The sequence below is a fragment of the Monodelphis domestica genome, chromosome 1, assembly GCF_027887165.1.
Source record: "Monodelphis domestica isolate mMonDom1 chromosome 1, mMonDom1.pri, whole genome shotgun sequence".
Lineage (NCBI taxonomy): Eukaryota > Metazoa > Chordata > Mammalia > Didelphimorphia > Didelphidae > Monodelphis > Monodelphis domestica.
This window is the reverse complement of record NC_077227.1, coordinates 165,703,236-165,721,472: the sequence shown is the minus strand read 5'-3', so window position 1 is coordinate 165,721,472 and position 18,237 is coordinate 165,703,236. Positions and strand designations below refer to the sequence as shown.

Genomic DNA, 18,237 nt, shown 5'->3' with positions numbered 1-18,237 from the left:
TCTTTGAGGTTCCTTCCCCTCCAAAGTACTATCATTCATCACAATCCCTTAGTCCACACCTCTGGAGTCTCCCATGCTGAGGGGAGTTCCCACATTGAGTACAGGTGTTTGGGTGTGAGTTTTGATTAGCTTCATTGGAATAACTATTTCTCCTATTCATATCATTATTCCTGAAACTTCTATTCCTATTTTCCTGATTCCTCTTCTTACAATTCATAATCACATTACCAACTTTTCCACAAAAATAACATGCTAGTGTTTTGTGGATTCTTATAGGGGAACTATGATCTTTCCTTGCTTTGTCTTTACAACTGTTTCAGTTAATTCTTTTATTTCCTTCCTCAATGTCTCTACTAAAGTAGCATTCTCCTTATCCTTCTCACCCTGTTTAGAAGTCAATACCCTTATTTCCTTCCTTAATGCTTCCACTAAATCAGTGTTCTCCTTTTCCTTTTCCTTATGTCCCTCAAAAGCATAAACTGCCATTCTTTTCAATTCTTCAAGTTCCATAGTAGGCCAATTTGGACAGCTAGTCATAACATAATTCCTAACTACCTTACAACTGTTGTTTGACAAATTGCATTCTGATTTGTCTAAGGTCCTGTTCTCTATCCAGGTCAAGTTCAATATATCTGCCTCCCAACTTGATAAGTCTATCCATAAATTGGGCAGGATTTTCGCTATCTTCTTGCTTAAGATTTTCAAATTTAGTCCATGTACCAGGCCTATTAGAACAGGTTCTCATAGCTTTTATCAATGCATTTCTAGCCTGGCATAATTGTAAGTAATCTTGTTCTGAATTTGGGTCCCATTTGGGATCTTCAGTTGGATCTCCTTGGGCCTGATTAACAAGAGAAAGAATCTTATTCCTTTCCCTTTCTGTTAGCAAAGCCTGGAGCAGATCTTCAACATCAAGCCATGTGGGATTATATGTGCGAAAAATGCTTTCAAACTTATTTATCACCACCACAGGCTCAGCTTCATATGAAGGTGTTTTTTTCTTTGAAACTCTCAATGTCCTGTGGAGAAAAAGGTGTATGATGTCTAATGTTTACTAAATCTCCACATCTGTTATATGTAGGGACAACTCTTAGAGGGAAAAGACTTTTATTTGAATCATCTGTAGCAACTGCTGCTTGGCCTGTATTTTGGAGTTCAGTGGAGTGGGTTGTAGTGAGGCTGGTAGGGGAAGGGGGCAGGGTGGTGGAATGGAGCTGGTCAGCAGGTGGGGAGGCAGAGCGAAAGGATCGGGGGCTGGGCTGAGGGTGTGGTGTTGGAGAGAAACTAGGGAGGGGCTGGGGGCAGGGTGGAGAGGAGTATCATGCATGAGGTCTAGAGGGATCTTAGTAAGGTGGGTAGAAAGGAGGGAACAAAAAAGGATTGAAGTAGGGATGGTATGGGTGGGGATAGGGAAGATGAGTGGGCTGTTCCCCTAGTCTGCAATGGCCATTCTGTGAGGGGGCCATCCTTTACCACCCCATTCTCGTCCAAAACGGGTTGTGTTGGGTGGGGGGTGGCCATGTGGGGAGAGTGCAGACACTGGGAAGAAACAGGAGTCTTCCTGGATCCAGCCCATTAATATAAAGCAGCCACTCCCCTGCTTGGGTCCCCGGTTCAGTTTTGGGCAAAAGCCTCCTTTCCTTTTTCTACTGCCCCAGGGAGCCCCTAAACTATACCCCAGGATTAATTTAAGGGGGTGTCCCCACACTGAGCTTAGTGCCTGGCTGAGCAAAGCGGCAGTTCGAGCCAGCAGTTTCCCATGACTGGGGAAGTCCGGGGTTGGGGCTGGGCTTCTAAAGTAAGAGAATGGGGTGGGGAAACTCAGGAGAGGGAGTTTTTCTCACTAAACCAAAGTGATCTGATCTGGGGAAAAACAGCAGCTTGTTCCCTCTCTCTGCCAAAGTTTCTTTCGCATATGAAGGCAGGCCAGCTAACTAAAGTGGCTTCTATCTTACCTAAGCTTTACTAGGCACTAACTCAAAACTTCTCTCAGAAGAAAATTAAGGTTCTAAAAAAATGCCTTCGTGGTTGCTATCTGTAATAATCAAAATAATATTTCTACCCAGATATATATTTTATAAAGTTTATTGGAAGGGTAGACAACGTTCCTATAAGTAACTTGACTGCGTGGTACCTAGCCTGCATGTATCTTCTCTCCTCCCCCTTCACCTGCCTGCTCTGTGTTTTCTCCCTTCTCTCTTAATACTCCCCCGGTTCTCCCCGATTCTTCCCCAAACCTTAACTTATTGACGTACAGAACGTACACCGAAGCAACCCTGGTGCAACTGTGGATAGTGGATATTGTGGTGTGTCAGGAATGTTTGATAGACATGTGAAGTTACTCAGGAGGGGGAGGGGATGAGCTTCCTTGACACAATCAATATGAATATCTGTTCTAAGGTAGAAGAGCAGTAAGAGCTAGGCAATTGGAGTTAAGTGACTTGACCAGGGTCACACAGCTAAGAAGTATTTGAGGTCAGATTTGAATGCAGGTCTTCCTGACTCCAGAAGGCACTCTATTCCTTGAGCCACCAAGCTGCCACAGATGTTTACTTTAATAGTGACTTCAGTAACCTTCTGACCCTTTTTAAATGAAGAAGCTCAAAACCCCTGTCAGGGAAATTGAGTTATCCTGTCAGAATAAGGCCATAAGTAAGAGTCCAAAGCCCCTTTTCCTGATAGTGGGGAGTTTGAATATCAAATAAGCTCTGATTCCCTAGGAGTCTTTTCTCCTCAGCTGGCATGAATCGGCACCAGTCTCTTGATCTAGGTCTTCATTCCCTTTCCTCTATGACTGCTCTATGAAACACAGAAAAGTACCTTATGAAAACCCAAGAAATTTTACAGGTTGGGGGATTGGTACTCTCCAGGGTCTCAATAGGGCACCTAACTCCATACAGGACCCTGTGGACTGCCCTGTGTCCTTCTTGCTGCTCTGCTTTTTCAGTCTCTATCTCCATTCAATAAAGCTGACTTGCCTTATTTACTTGTGAGCTTCATGTTTCCTTGTACTGAACTCTTGGTTTTCAAAAATTTTTAAGTTTATATCATGAAAGTTTTGTTTCTGGATTTTTGTTACTGTAGGAAGTATTGCTATAAATATTTTGGGGGCATTTGGGAAAATTCTATCTAGCTTTAATCTCAATGAAGTAAATGCTTAGCAGTGGTAGTTCTGAGTCAAAGGGAAGACCCTTTAGGTCAGAGACCCTTTAGTAAGTAAGCTTTTATTAAGTGCTACCCATGGGAGAGGTAAGTGGGGGCAGTAGATAGAGTGCTAGACTTGGAGTCAAGACTCATTCAAATCTGACTTCAGATACTCACTAGTTGTGTGACCCTGGGCAAGTCACAAAACCCTGTTTTATTCAGTTCCTCATCTGTAAAATGATCTGGAGAAGGAAATGGCAAGCCACTCCAGTCTCTTTGCCAAGATAATCCCAAATGGGGTAAAGAAGAGTCAAAGAGCACTGAAAAAATGACTGAATGATAGAATATGTCAGTCACTGTGCTAAGTCCTGGGAATATAAAGAAAGACAAAAATCAGTTCTTGCTATCAAGGAGCTCATGGTCTAATAGAAAAGACAACAGGCAAACAACTACATAGAGCCACAAAATATATAGGATAAATTGAAGATAATTATAGAGGGAAAGTACTGACATTGTCAATTTCTTAGCAAAATTCCAAATGGCTTTCAAGAATGGTTGTAAAATTCACAATTCCATCAAGACTGCATTGGTATTTGTGTTTCCACAACCCTCTAATACTGACTCATTCCATCTTTATCCTCTTTATCAGTTTGCTTATTGTAAAATGAAACCTTAGAGTTATCTTCATTTTTATTTCTTTGATGATTAGTGATTTTGAACATTCTTTCATAAGGTTATTTGTAGGCTGAAATTGTTCTCTTCAAAACCATTTGTTTGAGGCATCTAGGTGACACAGTGGATTGAGAGTCAGGCCTGGAGGTGGGAGGAGCTGGGTACAAATGCAGCCTCAGATACTTCCTTAGCTATGTGTCCCTGGGCAAGTCACTTAATCCCAATTGCCTATCATTCTTCTGCCTTGAAACTGATACTTAGTAGTGATTCTAAGACAGAAGGTAAGGGTTTAATTCTGCCCCCCCCCATTTATTAATATTCTTTAACTACTTATCCATTGGTACTTTGTCTTGAAAGAAAGAAAAACTGTTAAGCAAAAACCAAATTATACATTAATTAAGTCTATCAATAAAGGTAACTTTCTTTAGTTGGAAACTTGATTTGAAAGATTCTTGTTTTTAACTCATACAATTCTTAATATAATTTTAAAAATAAATATTGGGGTACTAACATAGTGAGAAGAAAAGAAAAAAAACCCTGAAGAAGTCTAATTATGTGAAAGCAATACTGATGATCTAGCACTTAGCACAGTTCCTGGCACATAGTAGGAGCTTAATAAATGCTTATTGACTGACTGATTAATACTGTTTTAGGTGAACTTTTTTCATTAAAGTGATATGTTCTGCACTGTCACATTGTGGCATTGTGGGTTATCTAAGCCTATGCTAGCAGGGCAGAACTTCAGGAAGGTTTTTACAAACTAGAAAGGTATATACGCTTTGTGATAGTAAGTGAATAAGCATTTATTGGGCACCCACCAAGCACTAGACACTGTGCTGAGTACTAAATCAAAGAAAGGCACAAAGAAAGTCCCTGATTACAAGGAGCTCGCAGGCCAGTGGGGGAGACAACATACAAACAACTATGTGTAAACAAGATACATACTGTAAAAATTGAGGAGAATCAAGAGAGGGAAGGCATTAACATAGGATGAATCAGGAAAGACTTTTTGTTGAAGTTGTGATTTTTTGCTGGGATTCGAAGGAAGTCAGGAGGTGGAGATGAAGAGGAAAAGACTTCCAGATATGGGAATGAACTAGGTCTCTATTATCTATGGATCAGTTTGGCTAAGTTCAGAGAGTGGATCAGTTCTAAGACATTTTATCCATTCATCACCTGATGATTAAAAAAAAAAGAAGCATAATATCGTTAATTTCAGGTTGGAAAGTAGCAGCAGAAATCATCTAATTCAATCCCTTCTTTTTAATAGACAAAGAAACAGCAGAGATGTTATGTCTCTTGTCTAAGATCACACAGAATCCAGAAAATAACTGAGCTGAGATTTGAACTCATATCATCTAACTCCAAACCTGAAACTCTTTCCATGGAACCACCACTTCTGCTCAAAAGATTTACTGATACTAAGTGCCATGGCTGACTTTTTTCCCCCCTGCTCCTCCCCCTCTTGTAGCTGATGCACAATTCCACTGGGTTTTGTTTGTGTCCTTGATCAAAACCTATTTCCATATTGTTGAAGTGTGCACTAGGGTGATCATTTAGAGTCTATATCCCCAATCATATCCCCATTAACCCATGCGATTAAGTAGTTGTTTTTCTTCTGTGTTCTACTCCCACAGTTTTCCCTCTGAATGTGGATAGTGTTCTTTCTCATAAATCCCTCCAAATTGTTCTGGATCATTGCATTGCTACTAATAGAGAAGTCTATTACATTCGATTGTACCACAGTGTATCAGTTTCTGTGTATAATGTTCTCCTGGTTCTTCTTCTTTCACTCTGCATCAATTCCTGGAGGTCATTCCAATTCACATGGAATTCCTTTGGTTCATTATTCCTTTGGGCACAATAGTATTCCATTACCAACATATACCACAATTTTTTCAGCTATTCCCCAATCAGAGGGTATCCCCTCATTTTTCAATTTTTTTTTTTTTTGCCACCACAAAGAGCACAGCAGTGGTATGACTGGATCAAAAGGCAGACAGTTGCTTAAAGCCCTTTGAGCATAGTTCCAAATTGCCCTCCAGAATGGTTGGATCAATTCACAACTCCACCAGCAATGCATTAATGTCCCAATTTTGCCATACCCCCTCCAACATTCATTACTTTCCTTTGCTGTCATGTTAGCCAATCTGCTAGGTGTGATGTGGTACCTCAAAGTTGCTTTGCTTTGCATTTCTCTGATTATAAGAGATTTAGAACACTTTTTCATGTGCTTATTGATAGTTTTGATTTCTTTATCTGAAAATTGTCTATTCATGTTCTTTTCCCATTTATCAATTGGAGAATGGCTTGATTTTTTTGTGCAATTGGTTTAGCTCTTTATAAATTTGAGTAATTAGACCTTTGTCAGAGGTTTTTGTTATAAAGATTTTCCCCCCCAATTTGTTGCTTCCCTTCTAATTTTGGTTGTATTGGTTTTGTTTGTACAAAACCTTTTTAATTTAATGTAATCCAAATTATTTATTTTACATTTTGTAATATTTTCTATCTCTTGCTTGGTCTTAAAGTCTTTGCTTTCCCAAAGATCTGACAAGTATACTATTCTGTGTTCACCTAATTTACTTATAGTTTCCTTCTTTATATTCAAGTCATTCACCCATTCTGAGTTTATCTTGGTGTAGGGTGTGAGATGTTGATCCAAACCCAATCTCTCCCATTCTGCCTTCCAATTTTCCCAGCAGTTTTTATCAAATAGTGGATTTTTGTCTCCCAAACTGGGATTAATACATTATATATATATATCTATTATTTTCATATATAGCTGTTCTCTGAATTTGATAGTCCATCTCCCACCTCTGCATTTTCATAAACTGTTTCCTATTCCTATAATGTCTTCTCTTCTCATTTCTGCCTAATAATATTCTTATTTTCTTTATAAGGTTTTGCTCTGGTGTTACATTGTAAACCCTCCTTGATCTCCCCATTATATGCAATTTTATTGTTTGTTGTGTCTTTATCCTAGTTCCATAAATATGGACTACAAGGATATTGTTTAGTCATTTCAGTTGTGTCTGATTCTTTGTGACTCCATTTGGGATTTTCTTAGCAAAGATATGAGTGATTTGCTATTTCCTTCTCCAGTTCATTTTCCATATGGGAAAACTGAGGCAAAAAGGGTTAAGTTCCAGAGGGGTGAAACAATGTATTCTGGGTTCCAAAAGCTGTAGTGGTGAATTGTCTAGTTCCTCTACATTCCAATCCAGTATTCATCCTACTGTACCAGGCTCTTCAAATTGCCTTGAATTTTCTTTTTTGGGTATATGTGGAATCCTACTCTCTTCAGTGCTAATGATAAACTTCTTGTTGCCAGAGATTGTTTAATTTTTCCACTGTGTTTCTACCACCCAGCAAAATGCATGCATATATTGGATAATTAGGTAATGAACAGTTTCTGAATTTAGTTGAGCTCATACTTCATTTTCATTAAAAAAAAACAACGTTTACCTTCCATCTTAGAATCAGCACTGTGTATTAATTCCAAGACAGAAGAGCACTAAGGGCTAGGCTACAAGGGTTAAGTGACTTGCCTAGGCTCACACAGCTACATTTGAATCCAGGACCTATGAGCTCTAGGCCTGGCTCTCAATCCACTTGAGTCAACTAACTGTCCCCTTTCCATGTTCATTTTTTACTTCTATGGATTTTTTACTTTTACTTCTACTGATCATATTTCTGGAATGTTCTCACTGCTCCTATTGGATTACCTAGTTCTTTCTCATCCTCTAAGACTCAGCTTAGTTTCTACCTTCTTCACAAAATCACCCAAACTCCAGCCTACTATGGCCTCCTCTTTCTCTTAAGTGCCATTGAATTTGTCACTCAACAAAGTTTTTTTTCTACAGATACCTTGAGTCCTTGATCAAAGGAGATAATATTTGTAAAGTGCTTAGCACAGTATCTGGCACATAGTAGGTACTTAATAAATGTCTGTTCCCTTCTGCTTCTCTTGCCTCATATTCCAGCTTTGATATTTACTAGATGCATAATTATGGACAAACCACTTTTCTGAATCTGCACTTTTTCATCTGTAAAATGGGAGAAATAAAATCTATGTTACCTACTTTTCAGGAAAGTTCTATATAAATCTTAAAGTTCCACATAATGTGAATTATTAGTATCATTATTCTCACAGTCATAGTTTAATTAGTACTTTATACTATTTCACTTTTCTGTCTTCTCTCCTACCTCCTCCTGTCTTCTTTTCTTCTCCTTTCAACTCCTCTCCTATCTACCTTCCCTTCTCTCCCCTCTCATACTTTGGTCATAGAATATAGCCCCAGTACCTCATGTGGTCTCCCACTTTTTATATCAGTAATACGTATATACATCATCTGCGCTCTCAGTTTAAATAGGCCATGTGGATGATGATTGATTAAGATCTTAAGATGATTAATTGTTTCAGAGTATATTTTAAAGGATTATATTCCTCTGCTTTATGGAAAAAGGAGGAAATGATTTGGTTTTCTTTGTACTTAAAAAGATCTGCACTTTTGTGAATTGTGGATATTCTCTCTATTGTTTCATATTGCAGCCATCTATACCTTCTTTTCCAATGAGATTCTTGTATATATTCTCCTGTAGATCCTTCACAGATGTCTAGTCAACATCCTAGGAATCTTCCTCTAGCTTTTTATTTTTATTTTCAACATTCTAGGGTACCAGTGGAGCATTTGGACTATCTAACTATTAGCTTTCATCCCACATTCTTTTCAGATCTCAATGATATTCCTTATGCCAATTCTTGAGCAATAGTTGTGACTTAGCAAAAGATTGACTCCAGGGATTGTCCAAGGGCCAATATAACTTAAAGGAGAGAAGTTTACCACCAGCAGGTTAGCCTCTAGGTGATGAATTCTTTGGTCATGGCAGCCTATGAATTGACTTAAAAAAGAAGTCAAGTAAGGTAATATATAAACAACTCTCTAATCATTATATCTCTAAATATTTCTCTATTTTTTTCAGGATGAAAAGAATCAAGTTTTAACCACCAATATTTGGCTGCAGATGGTAAGATGAGAATTTTCTTTCCCTTCTTCCCCGATAGAAATAATTCTTTCAATTCTCAGTGTGTTCTTTAGTCTTCCCTTCTTCACATAATACATCTAATTGTCTTAGTTATTTGGAAATCTATTCCACTCTTTACAAAGAATAGAGTCCTTGAGGGTAGGAACTGTATCCTTTTTGTGCTTATATCTCCAAGGTCTAGTGTCTAGAGGCTGTGTTGGTGTTTAGTAAGTGTTTGAATAAATAAATGAATACATTTAGAGATGAATCTCATCAACTTCATTTCCTCCCTTGTCCACTTAAACTTTTATGCTGTGTGCTACTCTTTAGAAGGGATAAAGTACATATCCATTCCCCAAATATAACAATGCCCTTTTAAAACAAAATATCTCATTTTAGAAAAATCTACACACTTAAAAAAAGGGGTAAAAGTTTTATTTTCATGGCAGGCATGCCCCTTGGAAATGTCAAAGACATTTGACCTTTTCCTTTTATGTGAGGGTTTGACTTTATTCTTGCTCTGCTATATCTTAGATCCACAATGCCTCATCTTAGGGGTTAAGCCACCTTTGCCATATCTACTGCATGGCCCTATATCTGTAAGGCTTGTCAAAAGAATTTGTCAAAGGTTCTTGAAAGCATAAGCTAATTGGCTCCATAAATGATATAGACTGGTCTTTAAGATTACATTTTCAACTAGTCTCAACAACTCATAAATGCATCTTGAAAAAGGGAGACATTTATTTTTTAAAAAAAACTCTTACCTTCTGTCTTAGAATCAATATTTGTTCTAAGGCAGAAGAACAGTAAGGGCTAGGCAATGGGGGCTAAGTGACTTGCCTAGGGTCACACAACTAGGAAGTGTGTCTGAGGCCACATTTGAACCCAGGACCTCCCTCTCTAAACCTGGCTCTCAATCCACTGAACTACTCAAAGAGGGACATTTAAAGGACAATTTAAGGTATTTATTCTTAAGTCCCCCCAAATCCATTTTAGCATATTGGTTATGTAATCCTATAGAAGACTAAAGTTAAATTCTATACACTCATCTAAAAATGTTCAAAAGGTTAATTTTTGTTTGTTACAAACAACAGCTTTGCATTACAGTTGTTGCTTGGGTGGATTTCAAAAAAATAATTTAAAAATATTATATTGGTACGGTACTTTAATGATTCAAAGATTCCATTTAGTTGTAGGGATGCTTTCACCACTGGGGCAAATTTCAGCTTCTCAGGACCTTAGATGGCAGCTTTCAGAAGTTGTAACCAAAATATTCATTAAATAGCAGTCAGCTTGAGAAAGAGCCTTAACAAACTTGGCTAAGCTCATCCTTAGAAGACAGCGAATACAGTCCATTGTTAGGTTGTACACTGAGCTTTGAGACCTGCCAAATGTTATGATTCTCAAGCATGACCTTTGAGACGCCAGTCATTTCCATGCCACTCTGAGGCAACAGAGAAGGACTTTGTTGAGAATTTTTCTATCTAAAGAAAAATGAGGCAGACAGGGAAAGTGACAGACTATCTTTTTCTCTGACACCCAGTCTCCTTAATCCTCATTATGCTAATTGGTTTTTATCAAGTTAGAAGGTTGAACTATTTAAAGGGAGGCATTGGATTCTTGGGAAATAAGAGGAAATAGCATTATTATGGGCTGTACTGTTTTTAGTAGCCCTGAAAAAAGCACATCAACTTTGTAGTCAGTCAATTAATAAAGTATTTATGAAGCCTCTATGTCCCAGACATTGTTCTAAGCACCAGGGATACAAAGTCACAAGTCCCTCACTTCAAGGATCTTGTGTAATGGGGGAGACATCAGGGAAGAGGACAAACACTGAATAGTTAGTATTCAATTAAATTCATTTCAGTTCAGTTCAAGTAAAATCCAACCAGCAAGCATTTACTAGGCACCTACTAAGTGCCGGGGACTGTGCTAAGCCCTGGGGATATAGAAAAAGAGTAAAATTAGTTCTTGTCCTCAAGGAGAATATATTATTACTAGCAACTCTTTAAGATTGCACAAAAGCAGGTTTTGACCTATGGCAGTGCCTTTGGTTAACTTTGCCCCAGGAGCCCCTGCACTGTAAGCTAGACCTTTGCTAATTTGTCAGTTTTTTGTATTCTTATTTTTTGGGTACACATTGGTATAGGGAGCTACCATTAAGGCACTAACTTCCTCTAACAATATGGTTTGGTACTTGCTCTGGAATTTATAGTCTTAAAAGTTGCCTGGTATACGGAGAGGTTTAGTCATTTGCCTTAGTTTACACAGCCAATATTTCAAAGGCAACACCTAAACCCAAGTCTTTCTGACTTGGAGGCCATCTCTCTGCCAGCTGCCTCATATTTATGAAGGGCAAATGTCCCTTTCTGAAACATTCTCTTTCATCCCCTTGTTCCAGGAGTATTCTTTGAGCACCTGCTATATGGAAGGCATATTGGTAATTACTGAAGGGAATCCAAAGCATAGTCTAAATAATCGTGGAATTTACTGGGGAGTTAAGACACACTCAGAAGTTAAATGAAAATCCAAAATGACAACGAAAGAATAGCTAAGGGTTGTTGTTCAATCTTGCCTGACTCTTTATGATTCCATTTGAGGGTTTCTTGGCAAAGATATTGGAGTGGTTTGCCATTTCCTTCTCCAGCTCATTTTACACTGAAGAAACTGAGGCAAACAGGGTAAGTGACTTGCCCAGGATCACACAGCTAATAAGTGTCTGAGCCAAATTTGAACTCAGGTCTTCCTGACTCCAGGTCTAATGCTTCATCCACTGAGCTCCCTAGCTACCACCTAGGCAAACAGAGGCTGAGTGACTTTCCCAAGTTCATACAGCTAGGAAATTTCTGAGGCTGGATTTGAATAAACCTCTTCCTGATCCTATGTGAAGTTCTCTGTCCATTGTACTACCTAATTGTCCAGTTCCATCTGTAGGTGCCTTGAGTTCCTAGGAGAAAGCTAGCTCTGCTTTGGGGCTTAGAATACAACAGACTTTGGGCAATTTACATAAGTAACCTAAGTTTTTCTCTAGGATTCAGTTTCCACAATCTGGGATAAAATGAAGGCTTTGGAATAACCGATCTTTAAGGCTTATTCTATTCCTAGGTGCTCTGACATTTGGTCAACAAATAAATAAATGTGTTATTTAGGGAGACAAAACTGTGAACATCAGCAAAATTGTGTGTCCTTTACGTATTGAAGTTTATTAAGCTCAGTACAGTCAGTAATAACTGTTCCAAGCCATTTATCTCCCAGGGGATCTCTGCCTCTTCTAACCCATAGTGGATTTCAATAAATCACATCCCTTTGATTCCATCAATGTGGATTGCTTCATCTACAGATGCCAACTCCTCCATGCCTTAGCACCCAATTTAGTTTGATTTTGACTTGGTAAATTGCTGTGTATGGCTTAAAAATTCATTATCCTGTGGTCAACCAGGTGAAAAAGTTCCCTGTACTCAGCTGGGGTCTAGTCCTAAGGCAATATGACAGTCTGTCTCATGTTTCCATCCTGGTAGCAACTGCCAGAGTTCATACTCCTCTGGTATAGCCAATGAGTTCACAGTCAGATTAGGGCTTTAATTACCCCTGTACGGTGTTATGGAAAATGTAAATGTGGCCATTGTTCCATAGCTCTCTAAAGACTGGTCTCACCTGGACTGTGGCTGGTCCACAGAGGGTCTTTCCCCCTGCTTGGATTTGTTTCTTTCCCACTCCTCAACCTCAGTAGCATGAGAAAATCTCTAAATATTATGATGATATTGCATCACATATAGCTGTGTTTATCAAAGGTGGGGAAACAGGGTTCCTAACTCTCATATAGGCACTTTTGGGTATTTTGGGTATTATGGAACAGTCTTTATTTTACCCCAAAGAAAACTGATGACACAAAGGAATCACAGGAGTCTATGAATAGGCAGAGAAAGGTAAAGCCCTAAAGTAGTCCATTGAACTCCAACTAGAAAGTAAACATATTTTGATGGTCCTCTAGACAAGCACTTCTATTCACCTTGGATATTTGTAGGAAGTATTGGAAATACCCACATATCCTTCCCTAAGCAGTTGCCATGTTCCTGATCTTCCTTTTCCCAGAAGCCTGATGATAAAGAAATAATAATATATAAGAAAGCTAGCATTTATAAGGTGCTTTAAGATTTCAAAGAACTTAAGAAATAATAGCTCGTTTTTGTCTCTCTAACAGCTCTGAGGGATAGGTGCTCTTATGATTTCTATTTTAAAGAGGAGGAAATTGAGACAAACAAAAGTTACGTGACTTGTCCAGGGTCACAGAACTAGTAGTGTTTGTGGCTCAGTTTGAATTCCGGTCTTTTTGACTCCAGGAATAGTGCTGTATCCATTATGCTACCCAGATGTCTTTTTCCTTAAGGAGATCTAAGTCTGAATTTGTGAATTTTCAAATTTGAGACTACCCAAAGCATAACCTCCCAGACTAAGAAAGTTGACTCTCAGGATTGTTATTTCAGACTGCGCTTCAGGAATCTATCAAGGACCCCAGCTACTTGGTGAGGGAACATAACAACAGCTAGAATTTATGTAACATTTGTAAGGTACCTTATAAATATTGTCTCATTTTATCCTCACAGTGTCTCTAGGAAGTAAATGCTATTATTATATCCATTTTACAAGTGGGAAAATTGAAGTTCACAGAGGTTAAGTGATTTTCTTAGTCTCATAATTAGTAAGTGTTGAGGCTGGATTTGAATTCAGTTTTCCTGATTTTAGGTCAATGTTTTGTCAGTTTCACCACCAAGTTCTCTCTTGAGGAGCTCTAATTTCAGACTTGTGCTTAGAAAAAGAAGCAGAAAGACAGAAGGCACTAGGAACTTTGAAGTACAGATACTTCAGCCAGAGGGCAAGCATATACAACCAATCGAGTGCTCGTGCTTCAACTAACTGTAACTAATTGCTCCTGTGGGTGGCAAACTACCTCCTGGCCCCTCCCTCCCTCCATCTTTCCCTGCACCCCCCACTTCTGCACTCTGTGTCATTTCAGACTTAGTATTCAGGGGAAAGAGAGATAACCACATTTGATACACAATAGGAGAGGGGGCAACTCTCGCCAGAGTCCCTGTCCCCTAATTCTCAGTCATCAGTCAACTCATGGTTGCCCTACTTTCTGAAAATCAATCAGAGATATTCCCTACATCCTCCTTTCAGGGAGTTATTGCATCTTCCTTGATCTATGGATATTCCATTAAGATGGCTTCAGATAAAGGTGTGCGTCTATCTCAGCACGTTGATTAAAAAATCAAGATCTGATTCTCTTCTGATTCCTACTCCACCCCACATCCTTAAAAAAAAAAATCCTTAACTTCTGTCTTAGAATTGATACTAAGTATTGATTCCATGGCAGAGGAGTGGTAAGGGCTAGGCAATGGGAATTGACTTGACCAGGGTCCTATGGGTGGGAAATATCTCAGGTCACATTTGAATCCAGGACTTCCTGTCTTTAGGTCTGGCTCTTAATCCACTGTGCCACTTAGCTGTCCTCTCCACCAAACATCCTTATAAACAGATATCTAAAGTTGTATTCCAGAATGAAATACTTCAGGAACAAGAATGGAACCTTAAAAAGCTATCATTTCATAGGTAGGCTACCTCTAACTTCCTCTGTTCTACTGTTGTCCTAATGGAAAATGACATCTAGTAATGGACAGATATATTATAAGAGGAAGGCAGATGCAGGGGATGGTGGATCCAGTTCTGAGAAGGAGGGAATGTGGGCAGGAGGTGATTCAGAGCAGAGAATTACTCACATACTTTGGCATTTCTCTTTCCGCATGTTTCAGACTTCCAACATCCTGTCCCCCTGCCACATTACAAATGTACTGAATATTGACTGCTTGCTTTTAAAACTCTGGGGCCCAGTTATTATAAACTACGGATCTCCTACAGAGCCATAATGGGGATACAGGAAAATAAAACTCAACAAGTTAAACATTCTCTTTGAATTTTTTTCCCCTTTGTATATAGACTCCCCTGACCTTGATTTTGACAGACTTGTTAAATATGTTAAAATATATTTATATGATTTGGTCCACATAAAGCTATTTGCCATGACAAATTCCTGGAGAGGAGCAATAAGTTCATACAGTTGGCAGATCAGTTTAACAAATCTATTCAAACGGTTAAATATAATTAGGTTTTAGTTCTGGGTAGAAGTGACAGTGACATTGATATCAGAAAAGAGGCTAAAAATGTCAATCAACACTTTCAGAGATAATGATTTACTTTGAAAAAAATATTTTATTTTGAAGTCTTTCCCAGTCTTATGATTAGTATATTTTCCTTTTTATGTTTAATTCCTTTCTATTTGAAAACTGTGACAGCTAGGTGGCTTAGTGGATAGAGAACTGGGTGTAGAGTCAGGAAGATTCATCTTACTGAGTTCCAATCTGGTCTCAGACCTCTACCATCTATGTGACCCTAGGCATGTTGCTTAACCTTGTTTGCCTCAGTTTCCTCATCTGTAAAATGAGCTAGAGAAGGAAATGGAAAACCACTCTAGTACCTTTCCCAAGAAAATTCCAAATGGGGTCATGTAGAGCAGATACAACCGAAATGATTGAACAATAATACATTTTATAACTACTTGGTTCTGGTTATATAAAAAAATTAAGATCCACATTTTAATAAAATATAAATGCTAAATTATCTTCCCTCAGAAATTAAGAATCCTCTTCAGGCAGGGAAACTGGGCCTTTGTTCTAGAGCATTGACAGTTACAGGTGCTGCCAGAATTCAGCAAGTAGAAACTATTGAGATTAGTAAATAGTTAGCAATAATGACAGTAACAACTATAATATGTAGTACTTTAAGGTTTACAAACTGTTTAAAAATATTATCTCATTTTACTCCTCACAATACTATTGAGAGGTAAGTTCCCTTTTCACAGATGAGCAAACTAAAGCAGTAGAGGTTAGGTGATAGTGTCTGAGGCCACACAGCTAATACATATTTGAGACTAGATTGAATTCAGGTCTTCCTGACTCTATGATAAGCAATCTTTGCCAATTAGTTAAAGGAGGACATTTCTATATGACCCACTTCCTGCCCTCCGTGGCTCCACTCCTCCAAGGTAGCCTCCTCTAAGAAAAATTAGTCTCATAGTGTCCTGGAGTCTTACACTCAACCCTACCCTCTTACTGAATTCATTTTTATTTTTGCTTTTAGTTATTTTTTCATTTTTCATTTAGTTAATTAATTTAGAGTATTCACATGATTTGTGTCCTTTCCCTCTCCTCCTCTCTACCCACTCCCAGGGCCAACAAGCAATTGAATTCATTTTTTAAACCCATACCTTCTGTCTTAGAATCACTACTGGGTATTGATTCCAAGGCAGAAGAGCGGTAAAGGGCTAGGCAATGGGGGTAAGTGACTTGTCCAGGGTAACACAGTGTGATAGAGGCTGGCACTAGAGAAAAAGGCTTTTCAGGAAGGGGGGGTTCTCTTCTCTCTCCTCATACCGAAAGGTCCAAGCCTCCCCTCTAGACTACATCCCTTTCTTTTTTTTTAATATCTTTTTTTTTTTTAAAGACAACAGCTAGGGATTGTCTGAGGCCAGATTTGAACCCAGGTCCTCCTGTCGCTGGGCCTGGCTCTCAATCCACTGAGCCACCCAGCTGCCCCCTGAATTCATTTAAAAAAATTTGATTTATCCTTTCTTATGTTTGCTCTGTGGCTTGTTCCTAAGTGCCAATATTTCTAGCTAGAGACTTGAAAATCACAAAATCTTCACTCTGTGTATGCACAGATAGACATTACTGCCTTTTTTTTAATGTCATTGAGACTCTGTAAGGTAAGGTTTCTCATATTACAGGAAAAGAAACAAATACAGTGGGTTGGTGACTTATCTAAGGTCACAATTAGCACATATTTCTTAGTTCTTATTACAGTGTTTTTCTCCCAGCCACCCAATTATATACAAAATACTTGAATAAAACTTTCAGATAACTCAGAAAATATCAGGATCTTCTGTCCACCAACACATTTTATTTGAAATCACTGGTGGAATTGGGTTTGTTTCTTCTGAATATATCCAATTACAATGCGAATATATAAGGAAATTTGTAAATATTGTCAGTAAGTGAATTGATTTTGTTACAATCATGGCTTTTATTTCTATAGTCTTTTAGGATTAGCAAATGTTTCCATGTTCATTATCTCGTCTGAGCCTCAGGACCATCCTGTGGAGGCAGGTGATGCAAGGATTATTGCCCCTATTTAACAGATGAGGAAATGGCCACTTTCAGAGTGAGTGACTTGCCCAGTGTTAGGCCAGTAAGTAAGGAGGAGAGCCAGGACTCAGACCCAGGCTTTTGCACCTCAAACTTAGTGTTCTTCTGCTAGCTGCCTCGAGGACATTTAGGGCAACTCTTCTTATCCAGAGACGTAATTGATTGTAAACAGGCTGGAAATCCAATGCTGCTTCAAATTATTGCTTAGGTGATTGCCATGCTCCCTGTAAACTAGTTAAGTCCCCCAAATGAATTAAAGTCAAGGTTGAGTTAGCTGATGTTTTCCCCTGGTGACATCAAAGGCACGCCTTACTCTGGATGATTTGTCCTTTGGCTTGGGCTCTAGTGTTATCCTTGCTTCTCCTCTCCTCTTTAATTGAAGGTCCAGTAAAATCTCCTAATGGCTTTAGTTTTTGTAGAAAAGCACTGTCAAGAATCCTCAGTTTCTAAACTGAAAATAACTGGGTAAGACAACTTCAAACTCTTTCCAGGTGGATTGGGGTTAGAAAGGACACAGAGATCTGATTTGTAAGTTGCTTTAAGGTCTATGAATTGAAGATGTGGAAAAGCTGCATAAGTGAATCCTAAGAAAAATGCACACATTTTATCAAGAAATTTAATGATTATTATTTAAAAATACCTTTATCATCTATCTTAGAATCAATACTAAATATGGCCTTTAAGGTAGAATAATTGTCAGGGCTAGGCAGTTGGGCTTAAGTTACTTGTCCAGGGTCACACAACTAGGAAGTTTCTGAGACCTGATATGAACCCACAGCCACTCATCTCCAGCCCTGGCTCACTATCCATTGAGGACTTAGTTGCCCCTATTGTTACTTTTAATATTAGTGGTAATAATTTACATTAGTATGCTTTGAATTGCCTGACTATATTGAAGGTGAAAGAATATTATAAATAAGATTATTTTTCCCCATTACTAAGACCTATTCAAAGGTCAAAGTAGACCTATATAATATTGAACTCACTGATTCATTCAATCATCCTTCCACTCATCCATTCATTCTTCAGTCACTTTTGGAAGACTTACTTATGTGGATCATCAATTATATATTACAGCAGAATCTCTAGCATGGTAGGTCAATGGCTTCATTGTCAAGTTTTCCCTTGGTTTTTTCCC

The 18,237-nt window shown here is 38.5% G+C and overlaps 1 protein-coding gene across 1 annotated transcript in view; it reads left to right on the top strand.

The window, feature by feature from the left end:
* The window catches only part of CHRNA7 (cholinergic receptor nicotinic alpha 7 subunit), a 218,368-nt gene that overhangs the window by 108,970 nt on the left and 91,161 nt on the right, over positions 1 to 18,237 (top strand). Inside the window, exon 3 of the mRNA XM_001377478.5 lies at positions 8,800 to 8,844. Coding sequence (XP_001377515.2) covers positions 8,800 to 8,844 — 45 coding nt within the window. The remainder of the gene's footprint in view (positions 1 to 8,799; positions 8,845 to 18,237) is intronic.